At 46.0% G+C, this 25,132-nt stretch overlaps 1 protein-coding gene across 2 annotated transcripts in view; it reads left to right on the top strand.

Annotated features, from left to right (window-relative positions):
* The first annotated feature begins 1,560 nt into the window (after positions 1-1,560).
* Positions 1,561-25,132, top strand: part of BMP6 (bone morphogenetic protein 6) — a 156,565-nt gene continuing 132,993 nt past the window's right edge. For both annotated transcript variants that reach the window (XR_014232726.1, XM_082347757.1), the window contains exon 1: positions 1,561-13,129. Coding sequence is in view for 1 of the 2 variants with exons in the window: in XM_082347757.1 (XP_082203883.1) it covers positions 12,526-13,129 (604 nt within the window). In the remaining variant the exon portion in view is untranslated. The remainder of the gene's footprint in view (positions 13,130-25,132) is intronic.

Below are 25,132 nucleotides of genomic sequence, written 5' to 3'. Positions count from 1 at the left end.
AGATGAACCTGAAATTAATTTACTCAGCCAGTGCTTCCTCTGAATGATACAGCGGTTTCTCTAACTGCTTACTTGGTACCCCCATTTGGAAATCTCAAAAGGGCCTCAAACACAACCTCTGTAATAGAACTTCTCTTTTTCCAACTTCTCTCTCCCTAACATATTTTTTTCCAGAATTCCCCATCTCAATAACGGAGCCATCAGCCACTTTGTTTGCTCAGGTATAAATCCTTGATTCCTCTTCTTCACTAGTCCTCCGTTCCAATCTATCATCAAGTCCTGTAATTTTCCTACCTTCAAATATATGTCCAGTGCATCCACTATCTCCACCGTAATCTAAGCCACCATCTTCTGTCCCCTCGCTTACTGCATTATTCTCCTCCCGGCCTTCCTGCTTTTATGCTCTGCAAAGCAGCCCATTAAATGGTTTAAAATACTTTATCAGACTGTGTTTCCCTTGGTTAAAACCCTTTGGTGCTGTCCCTTTATCCTTTGAAAGTCTAAACTTCTCAAGATCCTGTCTGATATGTCTCTTACTTATCTTTTCCACCTCAGATCACCTTTTAAAATTCAGCTTTATTGAAGTATAATTGATATACAGAAAGCAGCACATATTTTTTTTTAACATCTTTACTGGAGTATAATTGCTTTACAGTGGTGTGTTAGTTTCTGCTATATAACAAAGTGAGTCAGCTATACATATACATATATCCCCATATCCCCTCCCTCTTGCGTCTCCCTCCCACCCTCCCTATCCCACCTCTCTAGATGGTCACAGAGCACCGAGCTGATCTCCTTGTGCTATGCGGTTGCTTCCCACTAGCTATCTATTTTACATTTGGTAGTGTATATATGTCCATGCTACTCTCTCACTTCATCCCAGCTTCCCCTTCCTCCTCCCTTTGTCCTTAAGTCCACTCTCTGCATCTGTGGCTTTATTCCTGTCCTGCCCCTAGGCTCTTCAGAACCGTTTTTATTTTTATTTTTAGATTCTATATATATGCGTTAGCATACGGTATTTGTTTTTCTCTTTCTGACTTACTTCACTCTGTATGACAGACTCTAGGTCCATCTACCTCACTACAAATAACTCAATTTCATTTCTTTTTATGGCTGAGTAATATTCCATTGTATATATGTGCCACATCTTTATCCATTCATCTGTCGATGGACACTTGGGTTGCTTCCATGTCCTAGCTATTGTAAATAGAGCTGCAGTGAACATTGTGGTCCATGTCTCTTTCTGAATTATGGTTTTCTCAGGGTACATGCCCAGCAGTGGGATTGCTGGGTCATATGGTGGTTCTATTTTTAGCTTTTTAAGGAACCTCCATACTGTTCTCCATAGTGGCTGTATCAATATACATTCCCATCAACAGGTGGCACATATTTAATGTAAGCAATTTGATGAGTTTGGACATACGCAGACACCTGTGGAATCATCACCACAATCAAGGTCAAAGACATTTCCATCTCCTCCAAAAGTTTCCTTATGTCCCCCCCCCTCCCTTTTTTGGGGTAAGAACACGTAACATGAGATCTCCCCTCAACAACTTTTTTTTTTTTAAATTAATTAATTAATTTATTTATGGCTGTGTTGGGTCTTCGTTTCTGTGCGAGGGCTTTCTCTAGTTGCGGCGAGTGGGGGCCACTCTTCATCGCGGTGCGCGGGCCTCTCACTATCGCGGCCTCTCTTGTTGTGGAGCACAGGCTCCAGACGCGCAGGCTCAGTAGTTGTGGCTCACGGGCCTAGTTGCTCCGCGGCATGTGGAATCTTCCCAGACCAGGGCTCGAACCTGTGTCCCCTGCATTGGCAGGCAGATTCTCAACCACTGCGCCACCAGGGAAACCCTCCCCTCAACAACTTTTTAAGTGCACAATAGGGTATGGTTGACCAGAGGCACTCTATTGTACATAGGCTCTCTAACACTGATTCTTGCATAACTAGAACACAGCTGTCTTGAAAAGAATGTGCTTTGAGTTCCTCTGATAAAAAGTAAGAGCAAATGACCTAGAACTAAGGTAATTACGGTAAAAGGCTTAACATGAAACACACACTTCCCTAAACCTGTAAGTGATACTAACATCATTTCATTAATTTCATATAAGTAACATTTACAAAATTTCCCTTCAGCTCCCTCCTTATTGGCAGGGAGAGACCTCTTTCTTTCCTTAGCAAAGTGCATTGTTGACAGGAGCCCTGCTCTACTGATGTCTGGAAGGGCTTTCTTTTACTGATTCTGGGGTGCCTGAATTTGAAACAGGTGTATGTATGCATCTGAAAGAATCTGTTCCAGATGCCAGAAGATTCAGTTCTAGTGAGGGACGTGAAGGAAAATTATGAGAACAAGTGTCCTATTCACATGCTAGGAAAATAAATGTTTTACTAATCCTTAAATAACATTTTTACTCTGAGGTGTATTGGCAAATTTTAGTTTTATTTCTGCATGAAAGTCTCATTTTTATGAGTGTGATATATACACATTTAAGTAGTAGAGGTGACTGCTAAAATTAGTTTTGGTGATCCCATGCTAATGTCTGTGTAGGAAGAGAATAATGTAGTTTTAAAGCCCTGACATTTTGGTTATTAGTGAACAATTTAATATTTATTTTCATGGGCTACGGTTTAGTTTAGCTACTGATGAATGCACATAATTTTTTGTGTTTTGGGATCTTCTCATGGTAGAGAAAGTATGTGATGGGAAGATGTCCTATGCATTGTTCTCTTTTCCCACCCAAGCCATTAACCAATAAAATTCTATCATTAAACAAATGTTGATTTAGCACCTTACTATGTGCCAGGCACTGTGGCCGGGGCTGGAATACAAAAGAGCTTACAGTCTCGATTTCTGGCCAGGTAGAAGTGAGGTGTACAGACTGCATATCTGGAGGATGACTGAAGAGTTAGCTGTTTGTGCCTTGCTCTGCCCTCCACCCTAGTTCACTTGTTAATAGGGTCAATTCCCTAGCCTCTGCATGAGATTCGGAGAAATAATGCCACACAAAATCCCAAACGGCCCTGTCTACTTACTTCTGGAATATACTGTATGAATCTTATTGGAGTGGATCTGGCTTATTCAGTCAAAGGAAAAGTGAACATGTGGTCATCAACAGGCAGAAGGAGTTATTTCTAAAAGAAACTATATTAAAAACAAATCCTCTGAGGATTCAATGCAAGAAAAATTTCTCCAGATACTATTGCATTTTTTTCTATTAAACTATGAGCACTTTATAGCCCTCTATTTCCATTTTTGTCTTGTCTCCTAGGAACCTCAGAGCGAAATACAATGCTTGATTTCTGTTATGATTTTAGATACCTTCATGGTTATTTGGTTCCAACCTAATAATTTGATTTCCTTATTTATCTTTAACCGTTACCTCTGTTTTAATAAGTTACCTCTATTTGTGTTTGTGACCGTACGGAATTTAAGTTAAAATCAGTTAAATCATGGACTCCATATCATCACAACAACAGCGACAAAAACGACTCTTATGCAGTCGTTGGTGGAAACCGTCCTGGAACCAGCATTTTACTGTAGATCATCAGTATGTGGGTGCTTAAAAGTTGACTCCCAGAGAGCCTCCTCGTCCCTGCCATTCCCCCGCCCCACGGAGAGACACCTGGTGGTCTATATGGGGACGACCCTCTGGCCCTTCAGGCAGCACCAGCAGGAATGACAGGAACCCCAGCAGCACTGCACAAACCACGCAGACCATAAGAATACCGCAAAGCCCCTGAAAATTAAGTTGCCATTGGAACCACGGCCAACAAAAGGAGGCCAGGACTTGCCAGCTAGACCTAGGCAGGGCAATGCCGGATAAAAGATTTAAGTAGGACCCAGAGACTCATAACATAATAGAATGCCCAAGATGCAAGAGCAAAGTGAAAACATACCAAAACAAACAAGCAAAGCAAACCCAAAGCAAACACCCCCCCCCCAAACCCTCCAAAGAATCAAGAAAATGCCAACTTGAAATGAGAAAGGACCATTCACTGACACCACTACCAAGATCAACCAGACGTCAGATGATCTCATCTCACTCAAATCAAGGATGTAAAAGCAGCTGTCATTAAAAACGCTTCAACAGTCAATTACAAATTCCCTGGAAACAAATGAAAAAGCAGAAAATCTCAACAAAGAAACAGAAGTTATACATATATAAAAAGGAACCAAATGGAAAGAATACTATCACAGAAATAAAAAGCTCCCCAGATGGGCTCTAGTAGAGTGGAGATAACAAAGGATAGAGTCGGTGAGCTGCAGGACACCCAGCAGAGTTCACCCAATCAGAAAAAGAGAGGAAAGAGATGGATAAAATTGATTAGAAACATTGCCATTATAAATCTATGTGGAATAAAGACACATAGTATTACTTTCTGCAGCAGAGGAGGTGGCCAAGTTTTAATTATTATATTTTAAGATTAAAGCTATAGGAACATTCTTTCAAATAAACCTTTTATTTTAGCAGAATTTAAAATTTACAGAAAAGTTGCAAAGATAGTACAGAGTTCCTCTGTCTCCCATCCCCAGTGTCTCCAATTGTTAACATCTTACATTATTATGGTATATTTGTCACAACTAATGAACCAATATTGATACATTGTTATTAACTAAATTCTACCCTTTATTCACATTCCATTCTCTTTTCCCTACTATCCTTTTTTTTCTGCTCCAATATTCCATCCAGGATACCCCATTTATAGAAGTCCTTTTAAAATTAATTCTTAATGGCCAAGCTTCATGTCTTGGAAGAGACTGATATTCCCGAGATGGAGCTATTATATAACTATATAGGGAATATTGTTGGAAGGCTATCAGGGCACTTGTCTTGAAGCTGTTCTTGGGTAGCAAGCACTCTTTATTTTGAGCAGCTTTTGTGATGGAGACTACAGGTTGGCTAAAGCCCCTCAGGCCACGCCTCGTCACCGCCATCGTATTAACCCACAATCATGAGGGCATGAACACTTGTTTTCCTCAGTCCACTGCAAATTCACACTACTACCCCATGCCTTATGCAGTGAGGGAGATGGTGTTTTGTTGGCCCTATACAGGGGGAGAAGTAGTTGGCGCTGTTGTTTTTACCTGCAATTAGTGAATCCTCTTGGCATTGGGATCTGCCTTCAAAATGTGTCCAGAATCCCACCACTTCTCTCTCCACTGCTTCCATCTGAGGTCCCCTATGAGCCATCGTCATCTCCCGCCTGAGCATTAGCAAGACTTTCTTAACTGACCTCCCTGATTCTGCCCTGGCAACCCAATAGTCTGCTCTCAACATGGTGGCCTGAGTGATTCTGTTAAAATTTAAGTCAACTCATGTCACTCTGCTCAAAACCATCCAGTGACCCTCCCATCTCACACTTTTTTTTAAAAAAATTATTTTATTTTTATTTATTTATTTTATTTTTGGCTGTGTTGGGTCTTCGTTTCTGTGCGAGGGCTTTCTCTAGTTGCGGCAAGCGGGGGCCACTCTTCATCGCGGTGCGCGGGCCTCTCACTATCGCGGCCTCTCTTGTTGCGGAGCACAGGCTCCAGACGCGCAGGCTCAGTAGTTGTGGCTCACGGGCCTAGTCGCTCCACGGCATGTGGGATCTTCCCAGACCAGGGCTCGAACCTGTGTCCCCTGCATTGGCAGGCGGGTTCTCAACCACTGTGCCACCAGGGAAGCCCCCATCTCACACTTTTTATTGGTGGTGGTGGTAGTCCTTTACTTAATTGTTTTTTAATCAAAATTTTTATTGCAATATAACGCACATGAAAAAAGTGTACAAATGATATGTGTACCACTCAATGAATTATCAAAATCGACCGCTCCTGTTATAACCACCAGTCAGGGAATGGAATAGACCAACCTTAGGAACACGCCTCTTGGTTTCATTCGATCAATTACTCCTACTCTTCTCTCCAAAGGTAACCACTAACCTGACTTCTAGAATAGTCTGTTTTTGAATTTTGTACAAATGGAGTTGCGATATGTGTTCTTTTGTGTCTGGTGTCCTTTCTTCAACATTATGTTTGTGAGATGTATCCATGTTGTTGTGCCATCTTGTGCTTTTTAAAAGGTGAATTCTTTACAAGGACACCCAGGATCCCATGCCACCTTGGCCCCCAGTGCCCACCCTCTGTGGGGTGCTGATGTAATTTTCTACTATTATTCCCCTCTCTTCTCTGCTCTAACCTCACTGGCCTCCTTGCTCTTCCTCAGGCTCATCAGGCATGCACCTGCCTCAGGGCCTTTGCACTTACTGTTTTTCCACTGCCCAGAAAGCTCTTCCCCCAGATATTCTCAGGGCTGGTTCTCTTTCCTCTGTCGGGTGTGGACTCAAGTGTTGCCTTCTCAGTGAAGCCTTTCCTGACTGTCCACACTCTCTACAGCCTCTTTCTTGTTTAATTTTTCTCCACAGCACTTGTTACCGTACTATATACGCATTAGTTTCCTGTTGTTTGTGAAAGAAATCCCACACCTTTAGTGGCTTAAAACGACACATACTTATTATCTCAGAGTTCTGTTGGTCGGAAGTTGGTAGGTTGTGTTTCTCTGCTCTGGGTCCCACCAGGCTGAAATCAAGGAGTCAGCTGCCTGGGGCTCCAACCTGGAGTCTCTGGGTGAGAATCTCCATCCAGGCTCATTCAGGTTGTTGACAGAATCCAGCATTAAGACTGGTTTCTTTCTGGCTGTCGGCTGAGGTTTGCTCTCACTTCTAGAGGCACCTGTATCCCCTGGCTTGTGGCCCGTTCACCTTTCAGGTCAGCAAAGGTGGCTCCAGTCCCTCTCAGACTGCTCTGTCTCATCTGTCTCCCTCCTCTGCTTTTTAGGACCCCTGTGATTACACTGGGCTCACTTAATAACTCCAGGATAATCTTCCTATTTTAAGGTCACCTGCTTAGCAAACTTAATTCCATCTGCAAAGTCCCCTCCGCAATGTAGAGTAACATATTCACAGGTGGAACACTGGGGGCAAAAATCATGGGGACAACATCCTGCTTACCCAAATATATTTTCTTAGTTATTTTGTTTATTGTCAATCTTCCCCTCTAAAATCCGACTCTTTGGGGGCTTCCTTGGTGGCGCAGTGGTTGAGAATCTGCCTGCCAATGCAGGGGACATGGGTTCGAGCCCTGGTCTGGGAAGATCCCACATGCCGCGGAGCAACTAGGCCCGTGAGCCACAACTACTGAGCCTGCGCGTCTGGAGCCTGTGCTCCGCAACAAGAGAGGCCGCGATAGTGAGAGGCCCGCGCACCGTGTTGAAAAGTGACCCCCACTTGCCGCAACTAGAGAAAGCTCTCGCACAGAAACGAAGACCCAACACAGCCATAAATAAATAAATAAACAAATAAAATTAAAATCTGACTCTTTGGTATCCCCAAACCTAGAACAGTGCCTGGCACACGTTAGGCATTCAAATATTTGTCGAATGAATGAATGAATACAGACTGGATAATTAGTATCAACATCTGCCTTCCCGTTGGTATACATCTTCTCAGACTTTCTCTTCCTCTTTAAAAGATGGCCTTGATTTTCATTTTAACCTGATTTTATCCTGTCACTGTGGGTTTTCCTGACCCCTACATACCTCTGGTTACAGCTCTGCTAGTTAAGGGGACTGGCGGTACAATAATATCATATTTTCATGAGACCTCCTAGTTGACACACAAGAGACACATCCAGGACAGGACACATCCAGAGGGAACCACAGACGGGGTGGACTTCAGAGGCCTCAGGCACTGCCCAGTGGAGCTAAATGTCCAATGATTTCTTGGAACAAAACTTCAGGGATTGTAGAGCTAGTCATAGAAATATGTTAAGCATTGTTTTACTCAGTAAAAAAAAAAAAAAAAAAAAAAAAGGTTTACTCTGCCCATGTCAGTTATCCAATGAAAATTTCAAAAATGAATATTCTGGATGTTTCTAAAGATTCTGTGGCTGGTGAGAATCGTCTGAGGCACACATCAGTAACAGATTTGCCATTTGGGTTACAGTGTGGAAAAAAATCTCTGGAAACAGATTTATGTATTAGTTTTTCACTTTGCCACCAGATGTCCTTCATGAGTAGGAAAATATGATGGCTCGAATGATATTTTGAAGTGTGAATGCCCAGCATTTTTGAATAGTTGACAGTGAAAGGAAAGTGTGAGTGAATGTAAGTGTTGCCACAGACTTTTGGATGAGACACGTATTTTGAAGGCTGCCTTACAGGTGTAGCTTTTAGAAGCAAAATGTTTATTTAACTCTCAGATTTTCGTTTCTCAGTGCTCTGCAAACATTTACTTACCATATTTACTTTTCACGCAACTCCAAATTGATATTTTGAAAGTTGGAGCAAATTATTATATTGAGAAATTCATATTAGGAAATACTCAAATCCTCACATGAACGTTAAAGATAAAAATGTAGTGTTTTAAGTGGAGTTGCCCAAGGACTCCAGATGACCAGACCTCAAGCTTTTAAGCACAAGAGCAGCATAGCTTATAATACTTCTATGTTAAATTAATTCTAAAAGCAGCCACTTACTTCTTTAGGAAAGTCAGTTGAAAGTTTATTGCTAATAAGATAATTCAAAGGAAAGCATAGAGTATAGAATATTTAATGTATCAAATTAATAAACAGCATCTTTTAAAAATAGAAATGATTTGGTCAAGTGTGTCATATATGTAAAATAGAAACCCTCATAATATGAAAGGAACATGGTAACTCCTCTTTTAAAGGCTTTGTCGTGTGAATTACCCTGTGCATTGACAGACACCTGGGTACAGGATTTTCACCCTATCCCCATATCACCAAAGGCACAGGGTAGTCCTTCACTTTACGGTGAGGGTTCCTCACTCCCTCATTTCGTGCGTGGGAGTGGGACGGGCAACCTTGTCCAGAAAACTGAAGGCCATCTGCATGAAATGTCAGCCAAGGCACCAGATGTTTGATATAGATTGGTTTCTACATCCGGCTTCTTGACCGAATTCCTCCTCTTTCCACCCAGATGTTTTGGAGGCCCATGCAGGGAACTTAATGAAGCTTGTCCAGGCACACAGAGCAAGGGGTGGTGATATGTTGTTGTCCTGCAGGGGGCGAAGTTCCCTCTGATTTCCCTCTGGTCGCACATCCCAGCAGACTCCAGAGCCAGATCTGTTCCTCTCCCTCACTCCCTCCCTCCTGAATCACATCTGGACTTTGCCCAACCCCTTGTCCCGGGACTTCTGGGGATTGTTGGGGTGAGTGATGGGGAGTGGTCAGAAAAGCAGGGAGTGGGCGAGGTCGTGGTTAGCGGTCCCTTATCTACTCAGCGTTCCGATAGGCTTGAAGAAACAGTGGTCCCAATTTTGAAGTTATTAAAATTTCAGAACCCTATCTCTTTATGTCCTTTGCCCCTAATGGATCCAAGGTCGTGTCTGAGTGTTTTCTGACAAATATGTGCACATGTTGGGGGCAGTGGGGACATGAGGAGAGCACGCCTTCTTCTGTGGTCCTCAGTTGAATGTCACCATCTTTATGATCGTCATAACTCATGTCACATATTTCCCCTCTGGCTCGTAAGCGAGTCGTGTGCCCTTGTGTTTGTCATCGGGAGGCACCCCCTTTTCCTTCTGTCATGCAACAGGGCCTGAGAGTCCATCTTGCTTGAGATGGGAAGCCCATGGCTGACCTGAATCACGGTTGCTGCTCAGATGTGAATTGATAACAAATCACTAAGGGCCATTTTAGACCCATGTCGTAGAGGTCCATCTACCTCTTACCAAGCATCCAAGAACAGGGGAAGACGGTGTGTCTGTGCGTGTTCTCCACTGGGTCAGATATGCATATATAATAGGTGCACCTGGAAAAGATGGGTCACAGTCAGCTTTTGTGTTTTAAATGGCATAGCCCTTCCTAGGTGCCCTATGCTCAGGGTTTTTACAGTTTTCCAGTACTTTACCCACTGCCCTGATGGGCTGGAGCTGCTTTTACTCTGCTTGTGTCTCACTAGAAGTCTTAAGAAGGTGTGACTAGGTTTGGGAAAGGAGGAGGCCCTTGGGAGGAAGCCCACATATACCTGCCGAAATTCCAGATCTTCTGATCAGAGCTCTTGGCTGCTGGCATTTTATGCACTGCAATGATTTTATGCTGGTAACGAGTCCCGGACGGAAGAAAGAAGTGATGGAGGCTAATTCTAAGGGGCCTGGCATCCCAGACCTCGCAGTGATGTACTCCTCTTTTCAGATGAAAAGAATCCCTGCAGGTGGTTACAGACTGGCCTTCAGTGTCGTTGCTGCTGTCTTGCCTGAGATCAATGGCTACGGGACGTTTGTAAAATTCAAGTCTGTCCTAAAGACCACTGCGTCTGGACCAAGACAGAACGACAGCTAAGAGCGAACCAGTGGATGGTGGGATGGTGGGAGGTAAAGACCCTTACCCATTCAACACAGACTCTTTGAAACAAGATAACAATGCTTAAAAGGCTGGGATCAGTAGAAACCTCATGATCTTATAAGTTCACAAATTCCATAGTCTGTAGGTATTTGGTTGGTCTGGCTCCCAAATGCCCTGGACTATGTGAACCAAGACTGCCAGGTCAGCACTGCAGTTTTTGATTTCTAATGCACACGCGTTCACCAGGTAAAAGATCATGACGTTTTAAGAGAACTTCTTTCTAGGAACCACCAATAACTGGGCCTTCTTGGATAGGGTAAGGGCAAATGAATGTGCATGCTGAATGGCAGATGGTGGTGGTGGTGTTTGGGGGAGGGGGCAGTGTCTGTAACTGAGAAGTGAGCCTGCCATGAAATTATAACGGGTTTTACATGCTTGACCTTGTCTAATGCTCCCAGCAACCCGAGTTTCAGGGCCCTGCCTGTGATCCTGAATGGGACATGCCAAGCCCCTACGTTTACTGAAATCACCTTTACCACCTCTCCTCAAGTTTTACTGATCTTGCATCATGTAAATTCGATTGTCTCTCGGTACATTAAAATGCCACGTTAACAGACAAACTGGAGAAGCTCTGAAACATTTCCAAGAAGCTGGGGGCGGGGGGCGCTTTTTTACTACACTCTCTGATTACACCCTCTTTCTTTTGGGTGCTAGCTTAAGAAGCGAAGCCGAAGGCCAAATGAAGAAATAAATCAAAATACTCGGAGCCCAAGCCCTCAGGACGACGGGTATGGCTTATATTTGGCCCTCTCTGTGGCGTTTGGGAACGGCTTCTCCGAGGGTGTGCCCCAACTTCCATCAGCTGCCTTTGGAAGCCACGTGCAAGCTCAACGCCTGTGTTACATCAATTAGAGAAACTAAGGAAGGAATGGGAAAAAGTGATGGTTTTCTGTTCTTCTTCGATTGATTCAGGTGGCATTGATTTAACAGCTGATTTTACTTTTATTTAGTTAAGGCATCAATTTAGGCCTTTTATGGGATCGTAAAAGGGAAAGGTTCCCATCGGGGTGTTGATCAGATCTTTCTTCCTAGCGGTGACCTCTTTGCCTTTGCCACCTCGCCACTCCTCCGGTGCCTCCGAGAATTCTCTGTACTTGAAACCTACGCGCGGCGGAGGCGATGCCTCCCGGGAGAGGGAGGGTGAAAGAAGGGGGCGGGCCTATTTAAATACAGGCGAGACGCGCCTCTTCATTGGCCGCCAGCCTGTCCGTTACCAAGAGGGCGGGGAGACCCGGGGGCTGGAGTGCGGTACCTGAGCTAGACGCGCACCAGAAAGCCCACGTTGGCCGCTGCGGGGAGCGCGGCTCCGAGAGGCGGGAGCCTGCGAATTCCGGCGCCGACGCCGCCGCTCCGCGCACGGGTCCGCTTCCCTCCCATCCCTTCTGCGAGCGGGGTTTGCAGGGCAGCCGAACGAGCACGGAACGGAAAGCAAGAGCCTCACCGCCTCCGCTTGGGGAGTGGAACGGCGCGCCGAGATCTTGAGGGGGAGCGACAGTGCCGTGCCCGAGGGCGGAGGGGGCGCGGAGTTCGTGAGACGGAGAAGGAAGTGTAAGCCTCGCGGAGAAGGTGGGCATCTCGGGACGCCTGGTCCGCCACGGCCGGGGCCCTGCGGCGGGGTAAACTTCACGGCGGCCGTGCAAGCCGGGGAGAGGCGTGCGCGGGGATGATGCCGGACACCCTCCCCAGCTGGTGAGCGGCCCCGCCGTCCGTCCAGCCGCCCCGGAGGGCGCAAGGCAGCGCACGTGCGCGGGCAGCCGGACCCCGCAGGGACTGCGCCGTGACCCGCCCAGGAGCCAGGGCGCCGGCTGCCGCGCGGCCCCGACTCGGACGCACCTGGCCCGGAGCTTGCGCCTCCGGGGACCTGCGCGGGAGCGTGGGGCTCCCCCCCTGCCCCTCCAGCGGCCCTCCCGGCGATCGCCCCCTTCGCCTCCCCTCCAGCCTGGGCAACTGCGGGCGCCCCAGACGACCATGAGCGATACGGACTGAGCGCCAGGAAGGGGAAGCGAGCCCGCCGAGAGGTGGCGGGGCTCCTCACGCCCAAGGGCCACCGCGGCCGCGCTCCGGCCTCGCTCCGCCGCTCCACGCCTCGCGGGACCCGCGGGGCCAGCCCGGCCCGGCGGGGATGCTGGGGCGGAGGGCGCCGTGGCTGTGCTGGTGGTGGGGACTGCTCTGCGGCTGCTGCGGGCCCCCGTCCTTGCCCGCCGCCGGGGGCGCGCTGCTGGGGGACGGCGGGCGCCCCGGCCCCGCGGAGCCGCCGCCGCCGCCGCCGCAGACCTCCTCCTCGGGCTTCCTCTACCGGAGGCTCAAGACGCACGAGAAGCGGGAGATGCAGAAGGAGATCCTCGCCGTGCTGGGCCTCCCGCACCGGCCCCGGCCCCTGCACGGCCTCCAGCAGCCGCAGCCCCCTGCGCTCCCGCCGCCCCCGCCGCCGCCGCAGCAGCCTCGCGGGGAGCCCCCGCCCGGGCGGCTGAAGTCCGCGCCCCTCTTCATGCTGGACCTGTACAACGCCCTGTCCGCCGCCGACGACGAGGACGGGGCTTCCGACGAGGAGAGGCGGCGGCCCGGGCCGCGCGGAGGGGCCGGCTCGTCCCAGCCCCGGCAGGCGGCCCTCGGCAGCAGGAGCGTCCTGGCCCCCGGACCCGGCGGCGGCGCGTCTCCACTGACCAGCGCGCAGGACAGCGCCTTCCTCAACGACGCCGACATGGTCATGAGCTTCGTGAACCTGGGTGAGGATCTGGGGGAGCGTAGCTACCGGCACGTTCCCCCCCCCCCGACCCCCCTTTCCAGGCTCCCGGGCCCGGGGAGGGGGAGTGAGAGGGTGGAGGAGCCCCTGGAGCTGGGGAGCCGGGCTGGCGCGGCGGGGACGCGGGGACGGGCCGGTTGCCCTCCCACCACCTGCGCGGCCGGGGCCGGCACGTGCGCTCCCCGCGCCCGGGCTGAGCGCGGCGGCGGCGGGCGGGCTGGGACGCTGGGTCCCGAGAGCGGCGCTGGCTGGCGCGTCTCCGTGAGCGGCCGGAGCACGGTCCGCGCTTTTCCCGTTGCTGCCCGGCTCGGGCCACGCCAGCCCGACTGTGGCACAAAAGTCCGGCCCGAGTGGAGCCAGCTGGGAAGGAGAAAGCTCTTCAGCACTTTCCCCTCCTGTTTTGGTTCTGCATCCTTAACGCTCTGAGTGCCAGTTTTCCCACCGGGACTCTGGGGAATCCGAGAGCAGCTGAGAACTCTGGAAACTTGACATGATTGCGTTAAGTGGTATTCACGGAATTGGGGGAGGAGGGATGCAGAAGGAGGTCCCGAAAGGACCGCGGAAGGCGCGTCAGTCCCGGCCAGGCGGGCCTCGCGCGGGTTTGGGGCCCGACCCCGAGCCCAGTTGGGGTCACCCACCCAGTGCCTTCGCTCACATGCCTTTGGCCAGTGCCCCAGAAGGCCGAACTTTCGATCAGTGCGGCTCCAGCTGCACGGGCAGGGAAAGGGTGCGGGTTGGGGGCCGGGGTTGGGCCCTGAGCTGGTCTGAACCGGTTGCCAGGCAACAGAATGGAAATTCAAGGGCGGCTAAATCGGGCTCAGCCACAAATGTTCTGTGGCAAACCCGGACGGAGTCACAGAGCCTTTTCCCCCTTGAGTTTTCTCATCTGTTAATGAGACCGGCGTAAGGAAGACTTTTTCCAGAATCAGTGCCTCCGATCTGTGCTACTCTTCATTCATAAACTGACTCAGCTTAGCGTAGACAAAGCGATGTAGGGGACGCGTTCTCTGCGGGGAGAAACGGGGCGCAGTAGCCACGCCCCAAGTGGGCGCAGCCGCGCGGTGGGGTGGGTCTCCGCGGACTTCCTTTCCGGTGCGAGACGCGTGGCTCTGGCCGGGCCCCAAAGTGGGTTAGCAGACACTTAACCAAAGTAGCACCCACGTCTCCAAGCCACGTCGAAGACGTCCGTCTTTTAAGGACATTATTTACTTGAATGATTCCCATGTAAAAACTTGAAGCGAATCTTTTACAAGTATCTCTAGGAGATGGTTCTCAACTCCGCCGAGCGTTGGGGGAAGGAAGGAGGAGTGGGGCCGAGGGGCGAGGTCCGGGAGGGTACGGAGCAGGACGATTGACATCCAGGTGGTGCAGAAATCCTCCTGGGAAAAAACTCATGACACAGAATCTCACAGGGAGTGGAGTCTCCAGGCCTGCCAGCCTTGCTCTTTGCAGTGCCAGGGTTTCTGATTGGACAGGAAATGTCACAGTGTGTTGGGACAAAATCCAAGGTTGAGCCACCTCCAAGAAGTATTCTAAGGAAATTCTCATGCCAGTCAGTAAAGTTGGGCGGCGGGGCGCGTGGGCGGGAGGAGAGGGACCAGTGCTTTTCCTTATTCTAACATTTCTGCTGCTCCTGGCTTAGTAAATTCCACCCATTGCCCCCCTCCCTTAAGTTTCCCCACAGCCTTGGGGAAATGTGTTACTGCCTTTTGGGGGTAGTCCCAACCTGAGCAAAGTGGGAAGAATGGCACTTCTGGCTTCTTCAGGGACAATCCTATTATAGTCTCCAGAGAACGGTTCCTACGCTTTACACCATGGTCCTCGACCTTGATGACCATTAGCATCACCTGGGGCATGGAAAGAAGTAAGGGATGCTGGACTGCGCCTTAGAGCAGTTAAGTCAGAATCTTAAGCTGGTGAGTTTCTGGCTTTTTTTTTTTTTTTGCCTTAGGTTTTTCTAATGTGCTGCCATGGTCAAGAAACATTGGCGTGGGAGATCCTGATGTCTGAAAGAAATCAAAGCATCCCAGAAAGCAATTAAGAGCAGTGCTTCCTGTGTCAGTGGCTCCCAAACATGGCTGTACATGAGAATTACCTGGGGGCTTTTGAAGTCTAGATGCCCAGGTGGTACCACATATCAGTTAAGTTAACGTATGAGGTGGAAGCCAGGTGTCAGCGTTTTTAAAGATTCCCCAGGTGATTCCAGTGTTTGGGAGCCACTGGTATTTGAAATTGTGAGAATTAGCTTGAGTAAAGTATGGTGACATTTACTGTGTTTAGTGACCTCCAAATTCTCCCCACTCCTTGCTTTTCTGACCTTTCCGGGTCTACAGGTAGACACTGCTTCTGAGTCGCACTGCTTGAGGCTAGTTGTCAACTAATCCTGCTAAAGCGATGGTTTAACATAGTATCTGCTTAGGGATATTTTCCTTTTTCAGAAAGATTTTTAAGGATTCAAAAACAACACTGAAAAATTCCAAGAGAACTCAACAGTAGGGTCATTTCAGGCCCGGGACAGGCTGATATGGAAGGAAAAAGATCGCTAGGTAGGGAATTCTGTCCCATGCCCCTCATATCATAACACTGGGCTTTCTGACTGCAAGTTATGACTATCTGTAGGTCCAATCCTGGACTCCACATAGGCAATTAGAGGAGAAAATCATTTCCAGGTAAGTAGAATACAAGTCACAAGCTATGCCACCTGCCAGTCAAGCAGCCCCATTTAATCTTAATCCATTTAGCAGTAGGAAAGGGGAATTTCATAATGAGACGCTAAAAATGTGGTAAAATCTGATTATCATAGCTCTGAGCATAAGGACAGTTCATTTGAAGGAAGTAATTGCTTAGCAATGTGGATTCTCTAAATAAGGAGAATTCCTTATTGATAATTCTGGGAGAATTCCACAGATTTCTTACTCTGTGTCAATGGCATGTTAGCTACTGCGTTACATGACTAAAGAATCTACAGAAAGAAACAGGTTACAGCATGGGTTTTAAAGTATTCTTATACCTACTGACTTAGGTAAGTTACAAACTGAAATAAGGGAATATGTTACATAGTTGTAAACATCCTTCTTCCCTGGGACAGGGGAGTAACTTACTCATGAAATACATTGAAAATGCTTTGAGCCTTGTGGGTCAGAGTGGTTATCAGGAAGTATGAATCAACAGGATACATTTCTCTTGCGTGTATCCCAAAGGCTGGTCATTTGACTGGCCCACTACTGTTTATGTTGACGGTTTTACACCCTCTCTGGGTGAGTAGTCTGGGGATGTGTAACCTCCTTTGTCCTAACTGGCTGGTGTGCAGAGTGCCCGCTGGGCAAGTTTGATGCACTCGTGAACCTGCATTCAATCTGTGCAACACATGCCATTTTCTACTTGTTTTCTAATGCTAAGAAGTGTCTTGGCAGCCTAATAAGCAAGCCTGCCTATTTGGTGACCTTGGAGAAATATCCTGAAATAGCTCAGGTCTTAGCTTAAAATTCACCTTTGAGAAGAAGCCTTCTCTAACCACTCCGTAGAAACTGGCGCTGCCCTCACCCCCACCCACTTATGTACCATCACTGCGCCCTGTTTATTTCCTTGGTTGCACTTATCACAAGGAGTATTTTTTTTTTTTTTTCCTTTTAAAATTTGCTTACTCATTTGTTTGTCACCCCTCTAGGATGTCAGCCTGGAAAAGCAACCAGGCTTATCCACTGTTGTAACCTAAGTTCCTAACATAATGCTGAGCGTACAGCAGGTGCTTAATCAAGATTGAATGAATGAAAGTAGACACATTCATTTACAATTCATATTTCACTCATCTGGAAGGGTATATCGATGTTTTATTTAGATCATTTACAAATGGTATACCTGATTTTTATTAAGAAAAACATTTGAGGTAAGTGAAGACATTTAGGACATTGAGATTCATGATATCTGATGTATATCATCATGCTTTATTAATATACCTCTTTATTAGTTACCCATATGTATATTAATTTGTAATACACGTTACATTTGAGAGTAGTGCAAAGGTTTCATTAAATCTCTGCATTTCAGACTTCATTTATTTATTTTAAATTAATGAGGTGTTGATCTACAGAGGCTAGGGTACAATGAAATCAAAAACTCAAACTATGGTCAGAAAAAGGAATCTGCATGTGTTAGTACAAGTAACAAGAAACTTATTGTACTAAAAACACTGGCAATCTTCTGAACAAAATTACTCTCGGGAAACATAAATTAGAAGAAAAATGGAATACTCCCTACTTGGATTTGTAACCAGATACACTGTACTGTCTTTTTCTCACAGGATCAGTGGTCCTATTTTTCATTTAAGCTGCCTGTACTTAGGAAGATTTTTGTTAGCAGAAAATAAATCCGTGCCTGCAAGCTATTCACAGCAAAAGTAGTTTGGAGAATTTGGTTGCAACTGTGTGGCTCAAAGAAGGAGCAGATAGTCTCCTAAAGAGATTTCAAATAGTAAATGTGAGATTCAGTGGTATTTCAACAAAAAAAGTTGTACAAAGTGTTCTTCAACTCGGATCAAAGGGCAAGCAGATATCATTGTTTAGACCTTGGATGGTGCTTCCTTTGCTTGTCCTAAGAATGGGTAGAAATCCTTTTGAAATGTGCTGAATCATTCTTGGTTCCTCCACTTGAGAGCTTACCTCTGATTAGCATGGAGGAAGGATTCCTAGTGATATAAACATCTGTGTAAGTGAAAAAAACCCAAACTTCAGCACTTTCTTCAGCATGTAATTGTTTCATCACTGTGTCTTTAGAGTTTAGCTACTTTAAATGTTGGGTTTCACATCAGTATTTTCCTTGGATACGGCGGTGGGAGGGTGAATACTGGATATCAAAGGTAGGACAGCAAACTCTCAGATAACCAACTGCTCTCTCATCTTTGCCTCTCCCTCATCTGTTTATGAAGCTGAGTTAGGAAAGGAAAGCAAAACGAGTACAATTTCTTGGGTAATTAACCAGCTTTGTGTAATTTTTTTCTCAAGTCAGTCCTCTACTGTTTCCCATTCTGTATTTCAAAATGAATTATTCCATGGAATGCTCTTTTTTCCTTAATGTAAAGCCTTTGCAGTTTTCTCTTTTTTTTAAATCCTCTCCCTTTTGGGTTCCCCTCCCATGTACGTCACCACAGTGCCGTAGTAGAGTTCCCTGGGCTGTACGGTATGTTCCCGCAGTTGTCCATTTTATACGTAGTATCCATAGTGTGTATATGTAATCCCAATCTCCCAGTTCCTCCCACCCCACCCCTTGCAGTTTTCTCTTAACTTTTCCATTTGGAGCCTTATTCTGAATAAGGACAAGCCTCTCCTCTTGTCTGAATTGGTCACATCACCACCTTTGGCGCCTCCAGCAGTAGGAAGGAAAGTAGGCAATATTTTAATCGGATCATTGCATTCCTGACGAGACTAAGCTTCCGTGAGTATCTGAGTAAAAGGGGTAGAAACCAACATAGACACTTCCTAAGATGTGAGTCCTTTACAGAGTTCCATGAGTGTAAACAGCCGTGATCCATTAACCTTTCTCCCCGACCCTCCCCAGGCCATTGCCCTACCCCGCCGTATCCTAGGGAGGCGACATAGTGTCCTGGCCTAGCGGCCGTCACCAAGGGGCTGATAGGGCGGGCAGGTGACATCTTTCCCCCCCCTTTTGTGTTCCCCGCGAAGAGCTGGCGTATTCTGTTGCCTTCATTTCTGTTTTCATCATGACAGCTGAGTTACTCTTATTCAAGCACATTTTCTCATAATACCCTTACTTCCTGGCTCCCCCTTCCTCCACCTCTTGCCCTCCAGAAACTTGGGACCAGAAAACGGTCCCCGTCCTACCTGGAATGTACGAAAGTGGTGACAACTATGTCAAGGAGAAGGAAAGCCATTCCCGTTTTCACAAAAATTAGTTACTAAAGAACCAGGGCCATATCAACCTCCAAAGTTTTTGTGCGTGCCAGAAATTCTCGGAGCTGCAGAGTTATATACCTGTATGTCTTCCCCCACAAGCTTTTTTAAAAAATGCTTTTTATTTATTTTTTGTGTGTTTTTATCTAAAATTTTTTTAATTGAAGTATAGTTGATTTACGATGTTGTGTTAGTTTCAGGTGTACAGCAAAGTGATTCAGTTATACATATGTATCGATTCTTTTGCAGATTCTTTTCCCTGATAGGTTATTACGAGATATTGAATATAGTTCCCTGTGCTCTACAGTAGGTCCTTGTTGTTTATCTATTTTATATATAGTAGCGATGTATATGTTAATCCCAAACTCCCAATTTATCCTCCCCACCCCAAGCTTTAGAAATAGGACATTGTAGTGCACTGAAGCAGATTGGATTTTTTGGCTCAGTTTACTAGTGTTTTGAAAATATTGTTCTCTGCAATTACTCTTTCCACTATAAATATGTAGTATTTCAGCCTCCTTATGAAGTTAGACTCTGGAGCTGGCTGGGGACACACAGCTACCTTCCATCACGTTGTTTTTCTGGAGGAACGTGCCCAGCAAAGGACAACCCGTTTTTTAAGTTGGGTTTCCTCTATCAATAGGCAGTTGGGGATGATTGGTCCATTTGTGTTATCCATGGGTCCTAGAGTTTACAGCTTGAAAGGTTCTTGCATATCATGTTTTCTGTTGTGTTTGCAGTTACATCTGTTAGATGTACTTAGAACCGTTTCTTCCTCGCTGCTGGTACATCTTAAGGCTGAGGAACAACCAACAGAACCACAGAGAGAGCCTAACGCATCAGAGGAATAGGGCTATCGAGTTGTTGGTCAGGTGTGAGTGGATAATTCAGGAGAAATTATAAAAGCATGCAAGACCACAGCCCGCGGCAAGAGATGGGGAGCCCAAATCTGGAATTTTGTGGGTTTTCTCTTAGTGGATAGCATTCTCTCCTAGAACTCTGCTTTTAGTAAAGAAAAAATTATGCATCTCTAAAAATATCCCCCTCTTTGGTATGTCGAAGGACTGTTGACCTTAAAGAATTGTTTTCTGCTCCAAAAATGAGTTGAAAACCATGCTGCCCTGAACGGCATTGTTCTACTGATGTCCGCAGGCACTGATTCTCTTCCTGCCCTGCCCATATCCATTATTAAAGAGATTGGGTCCATAATAGAGATGCTATCTAAATTGCATCAGGTAATTCCTGGATGGGTCCCCACGGTCCTGTTATCTCTAACGCAGTCCCAGATGAGTGGGTCGAAGACTCCCCTTCAAACATTTTTGCAGAATGAGGTTCTGGTTCTGAGTGGGAGAGCCTTCCTGGCTCTTGGGTTTATGGGCACACGCCCTTGGTTCCTGATCCTGCCAGATAGTTCGGGGATTGTCCTACGCCTGAAATGTCCTTGCTCTGTAGTGCTGATTTTATGTTCAGATTGTTTTCTCATCATCTGAGAGCTCCGAGGGGGGAGGAGCGGGGTGGCTTCACAGCAGTCAGAAAGCACCGCCCAGGAGCCCTCTCCACGCTGCACTTTGATATCCGCCGACAGCCTTATTATGACTCTCCTACCACTTACCCTTTTCACCTTGTCCAGAATGTAACTTCCAGCCTTAAACATCTGCGCCTGTTGATTGTTATTCCTGTGTTTACAGTCTTGTTGGTTTCCTGTTCATGAACATGGGCTGGCAGAAAATTCTGACTCGTGTTTCAGCAGAGCATGAACTAACTGCATCATCCGTGTGAGCTATTTTCTGATAGCTGATGAGGCTGGGAGATTTTTATGATCGGCCTTGCTTAATCTCTGAGACCGCTGATTTTCTCTCCCCCACCTTTTCAGTCTATGAGTTGAAATATTCTAAAGACAGAACCTTGTAAACTACACAGTGAAGGACTGAAAGTTTTACTGTTTTTGCAAATTTTATTGAACACTCTTATCAGGATAAATTAGCAGAGAAGCTGTGCATTTAAAAAAAAATACACTTTACTTTTTAGAGTAGTTTAAGTCTACAGTAAAATTGAGTGAAAAGCTCAGATTTCCCACATAACCCCATGCCTCCGCATGTGCACAACTCCTCCCGGGATCACCATTCCCCACCAGAGTGGTACATTTGTTACAGTCAGTGAGCCTGCATGGACACATGGTTATCACTCAAAGTCCATAGTTTGCATTACAGCTCACTCTTGGTGTCGGACATTCTGTGGCTTTGGATGAATGTCTACTGACATGTATCCATCATTATAGTACCATACAGAGTAGGTTTCACTGCCCTAAAAATCTTCTGTGGAGAAACTGTACGTTTAGCCAGAAAAGCAAATCAGTAAAAATCCTAAAATTCAAAATATGCAGAGTTTGGGGGAAGGGAAACAAAATACCTTTGTTGAACAATATTTTGTTTCTGCTGCTTTATCCCATCAGTGTATAAGTAATTTTGATTGACTACGTAGGCCTTATTTTGTGCTTCTGTGTGTTGACCCCAAATCCATTAGAAATCTTTCTCTTTTTTTTTTTTTAGTCTAGGAGTTTAAAAATCTTTTTTCGCCCACATACTTTCAGTGAGGTGTCTGTCACCATAGTACCTAGACAATCCCTCAGGCAGAGATATGAGCGATTAAATTTCTCCCTGGCTTGTGCCCTGTTTGATCCATGCTTGGCGGGATTTGGGCGAGTGAAAGAAAGAGGCCTGAAGAATGAACAAGAATTAGAGGAATTCTGTACTCGTAAATTATTAAAATTTGGGAGGTTGTTGGGGGAGGGGTTAAAGTTTTCAGAAAGGAAGAAAAAATATTGTTAAAACTTAGTGTGATTACTGCATTGAAAAACTCACAAAAATACCTTTTCGTGGCCTTAGTGGCAGGATCGGGGACTTGAAAAGGTTTCCTCAGGAGAGACTGTTTAGATCAGATTAAAATTAAATTAATAGAGACTCCGTAAACTAGAGGTCTTTGTGGGTGAGGCTCATTTGCTTTGACCTGTTTTCTATGAGAAAGGGCTACACAAATTAATGGTAAATAAATGAGAAGATACAATAATGTAAACAAGGGACATGGTAACCATAAAGAGTGCTGTTGAACAAATAGTTAGCAATTCATTTGAGGTAGTTTGGGAACTTGTGAGCATTTCTTTACAAATACTGTACAGGTGAGACACTTCATGAATTCTCCCCAGGTCTCCTCGTGTCAGCTATGCGTGTTATTGGGATGTCTTCTCACTGAATTCTAGCTAAATAACCTCCTTTATTTCCCCCACATCCCTGCAGAGATGAAACCTCTCAAAAAGAAGAGCTTGGGACCAGGGCCAGATCAGTGGATTTGAGAAATTCAGCTTTGTTCTCTAACACCTGACTTGGTATGCGCTGTGGTTTAACTACCTCTCTGTCTGGTGGGATAGAAGTTTAATCAAGCTAAAAGTGAAGTGATACCGAAGGGTGGGGCTAAGATTATGGAGGTTAAAGTGAGGAAGAGACAGGTGTCTTCAGTTGAAGATATTTGGAGAGTTGCATTTTTCCCGAGGTCCATGGAACAGGCCTTTGCATTTTTATGGGGTCTGTTTAGGGCAGAATCCCCTAATACCAGCTTTGGGAACTCGTCCCACAAATCTGGCACCTTGCTTATTTCATCTACTTAATTGATGTTGTTTGTCTCTATTGTTATACATGCACATACATGTCATCACTATAAGATGTGGAAGCCAGCATAGCTGCGGGGATGCAGGTGGTACCCACTGGAGCTTAGTTTCTCCCTCTCTCCTCTTGCTTTTCCCTTTCTTCTCTTCTTTTCCTCCCATTAATAAATTTGGCAACTCCGTTGCATTTTTTTCCTATTTTCTATCTGTTCTTTTTCCGTAGTGCTGATGCCTTTGGTTGTCATTGACCTAACAGCAGATTGTATACATCTCCATGGATTCTGGTAGCTTCTACCACCAAAACGATGCATTGCTCACTAGAATGGTTAAGTAGCTGGTTTTCTTGATGGTGCTAGAAAGTGCTTAAGGCCTCTTCAGTGTAGAGTTGAGGAAAGAGCACCTGATTAAGATTCGGGAAGCTTAAGCCTCTAGTCTTCGTGTTATCCCTTTTTACAGTTGCATGTTCAAGCCACTTAACCAAAGTTCTGAGTCTTTCCTTGTCTGTAAAATGTGACTATTGGGCTAGATCAGCATTTTCCAAATAGCGTTTCATGGAACACTTTTCCCAAATGCTCTGCAGAGGAAGAGCGTGGAAGCACTTTATGTCATATTCTTTTCTTTGAGATTTCCACGTCTAGGAGCATATTAAAGCCCTAACAAGCCCAGCAGTAGGGAAGTCTGCTAACTTGCTTTAATAGAGTTTTCTGAACCGACTTTTCTTCTGTAACCCTTTTTTCCCCCTGAAACATCCTTGTGTCAGACCTGGGCCTCTCTGTCCCACGGGCCACTCCTGACCCTCCCCTGGTCTTCTCTGTAGAGCAGGGATGGGACCCCAGAAGGTTGCCTTTCCAGCTGCTACTACTCTTCTGTGTCTCTGGCTCTCTCTGGAAGGGCTGCCTCGTGCCATCTTCCACTGGTGGCCCCAGGCTCTCTTCCTGAGGATGGAAGTGGCTTCTGACTATTGCTAATCCATGGGGTGTCTCACCATGACCTGCTTGCCTTCCCCATTGCGATGCCTCCAGTCCCCTGCATTCAATTCCCTCTGTTGTAAACACTTGCTGGGATTTCTCTTTCCCTGGCTGGACCCTGATTGCTACGGCCTTTTAATTCTCTGGAACACAGCAGAGAAACCCCAGACTATATAATGTTCAGAAATTAATTCTAGGAGTGTAATTCTATTGTGTATCTCTGATTATTTTTTTAAACAGCTTTCTTGCAGTATAAATTGACATACAATAAGCTGCTTATTTAAAGTATACAATATGATAAACTTTGACTTATATAAGCACCTTTGAAACCATCACTGCAATCAAGATCGTGAACGTATTCAGAGCTATTCTTTTAAACAGTTGCCTATGCCAGGAAGTGCAGTAATATCCTAGCCCACAGGAAGCATAGTGAAAATTCCCATCTTTCATTGATGCCATTGCCGTTCATGCTTTTATATGCTTTGAACATCCTTAAGAATATAATTTGCTGAAGATGCTTGTGAATAGTTTTCTTGGATTAGAGAACTCTGGGGTCAAGCCCACTCTTTGCAGTGGTGACTGGCCTCGATCCTGTATCTTACCTCCCATATTTATTTTAGGAGCTCGTAATAAAAATAGGCAGATCTCTTCTAATTTCGATGTCAAGCATCTGGGGCACTTTGGGATGGTTAATGATCCTATTGGCATCTTCTTTCTCAGTCCTCAAGTTGAAAAGATTTGATCCTTCTGGCAAACATCACAAAGATGCTTCCTTGTGTTTCTGTTTTAAATTCTGGCAATTGAGGTAGGGCACAAGTCCAAGAAATTTACGAAAGTAGACTCCAATTTACTCCTAACTTTCCCCCGCTATGCTCATCCTTCTCCAAATGTTCTGTAAGCTTAAACAGAACTGCATTTTTGGGAGGGGGGGCAGGTGGTAAGAACATGTCAGTATTGTATTTCTTTATGGCCTTTTGCCTTAAAGAATGACTGATGTCACTTATTATCCTATTATCTCAGCAAGGCAAAAACAGACTTTTATAGCTTCAATCTTACAGCTATAAAAGCAGATAGATAGGGGAGAATTTGGAGATTTGGGGAGAAAATTATTATTTAGAGTAGTGTTAATGTTCCAGATAGAACAGTCTGGTGAAGTTGCTTAGCTCTCTCCCCCGCCTCCCTGCCATTCAGCGAAGCTGCTCTTCCCTTGCTGCCCATTTTCTCCTGTCCCATTGCCGACTGACCTCTGTCCCTATCACTCTGGGGACATTCTTCTATCAGGGGCAACTAACCACTCTGCCCTGAGTCTTCACCCTCCTCTCCGAAAGCCTTTATCCCTCTGACACTCCTTACCCCCCGCTGTACAGTCCTAAGAAATTCCTTAGCTTCTGTAACACTGCTTGCACCCTCTTCGTTCTTTTTCTATCCTCCAGATTGCTGTGTGGGGACACTCC

The sequence above is a fragment of the Balaenoptera borealis genome (genome assembly GCF_965194805.1).
Source record: "Balaenoptera borealis genome assembly, chromosome: 12".
Lineage (NCBI taxonomy): Eukaryota > Metazoa > Chordata > Mammalia > Artiodactyla > Balaenopteridae > Balaenoptera > Balaenoptera borealis.
This window is presented reverse-complemented; position numbering and strand designations above follow the sequence as displayed.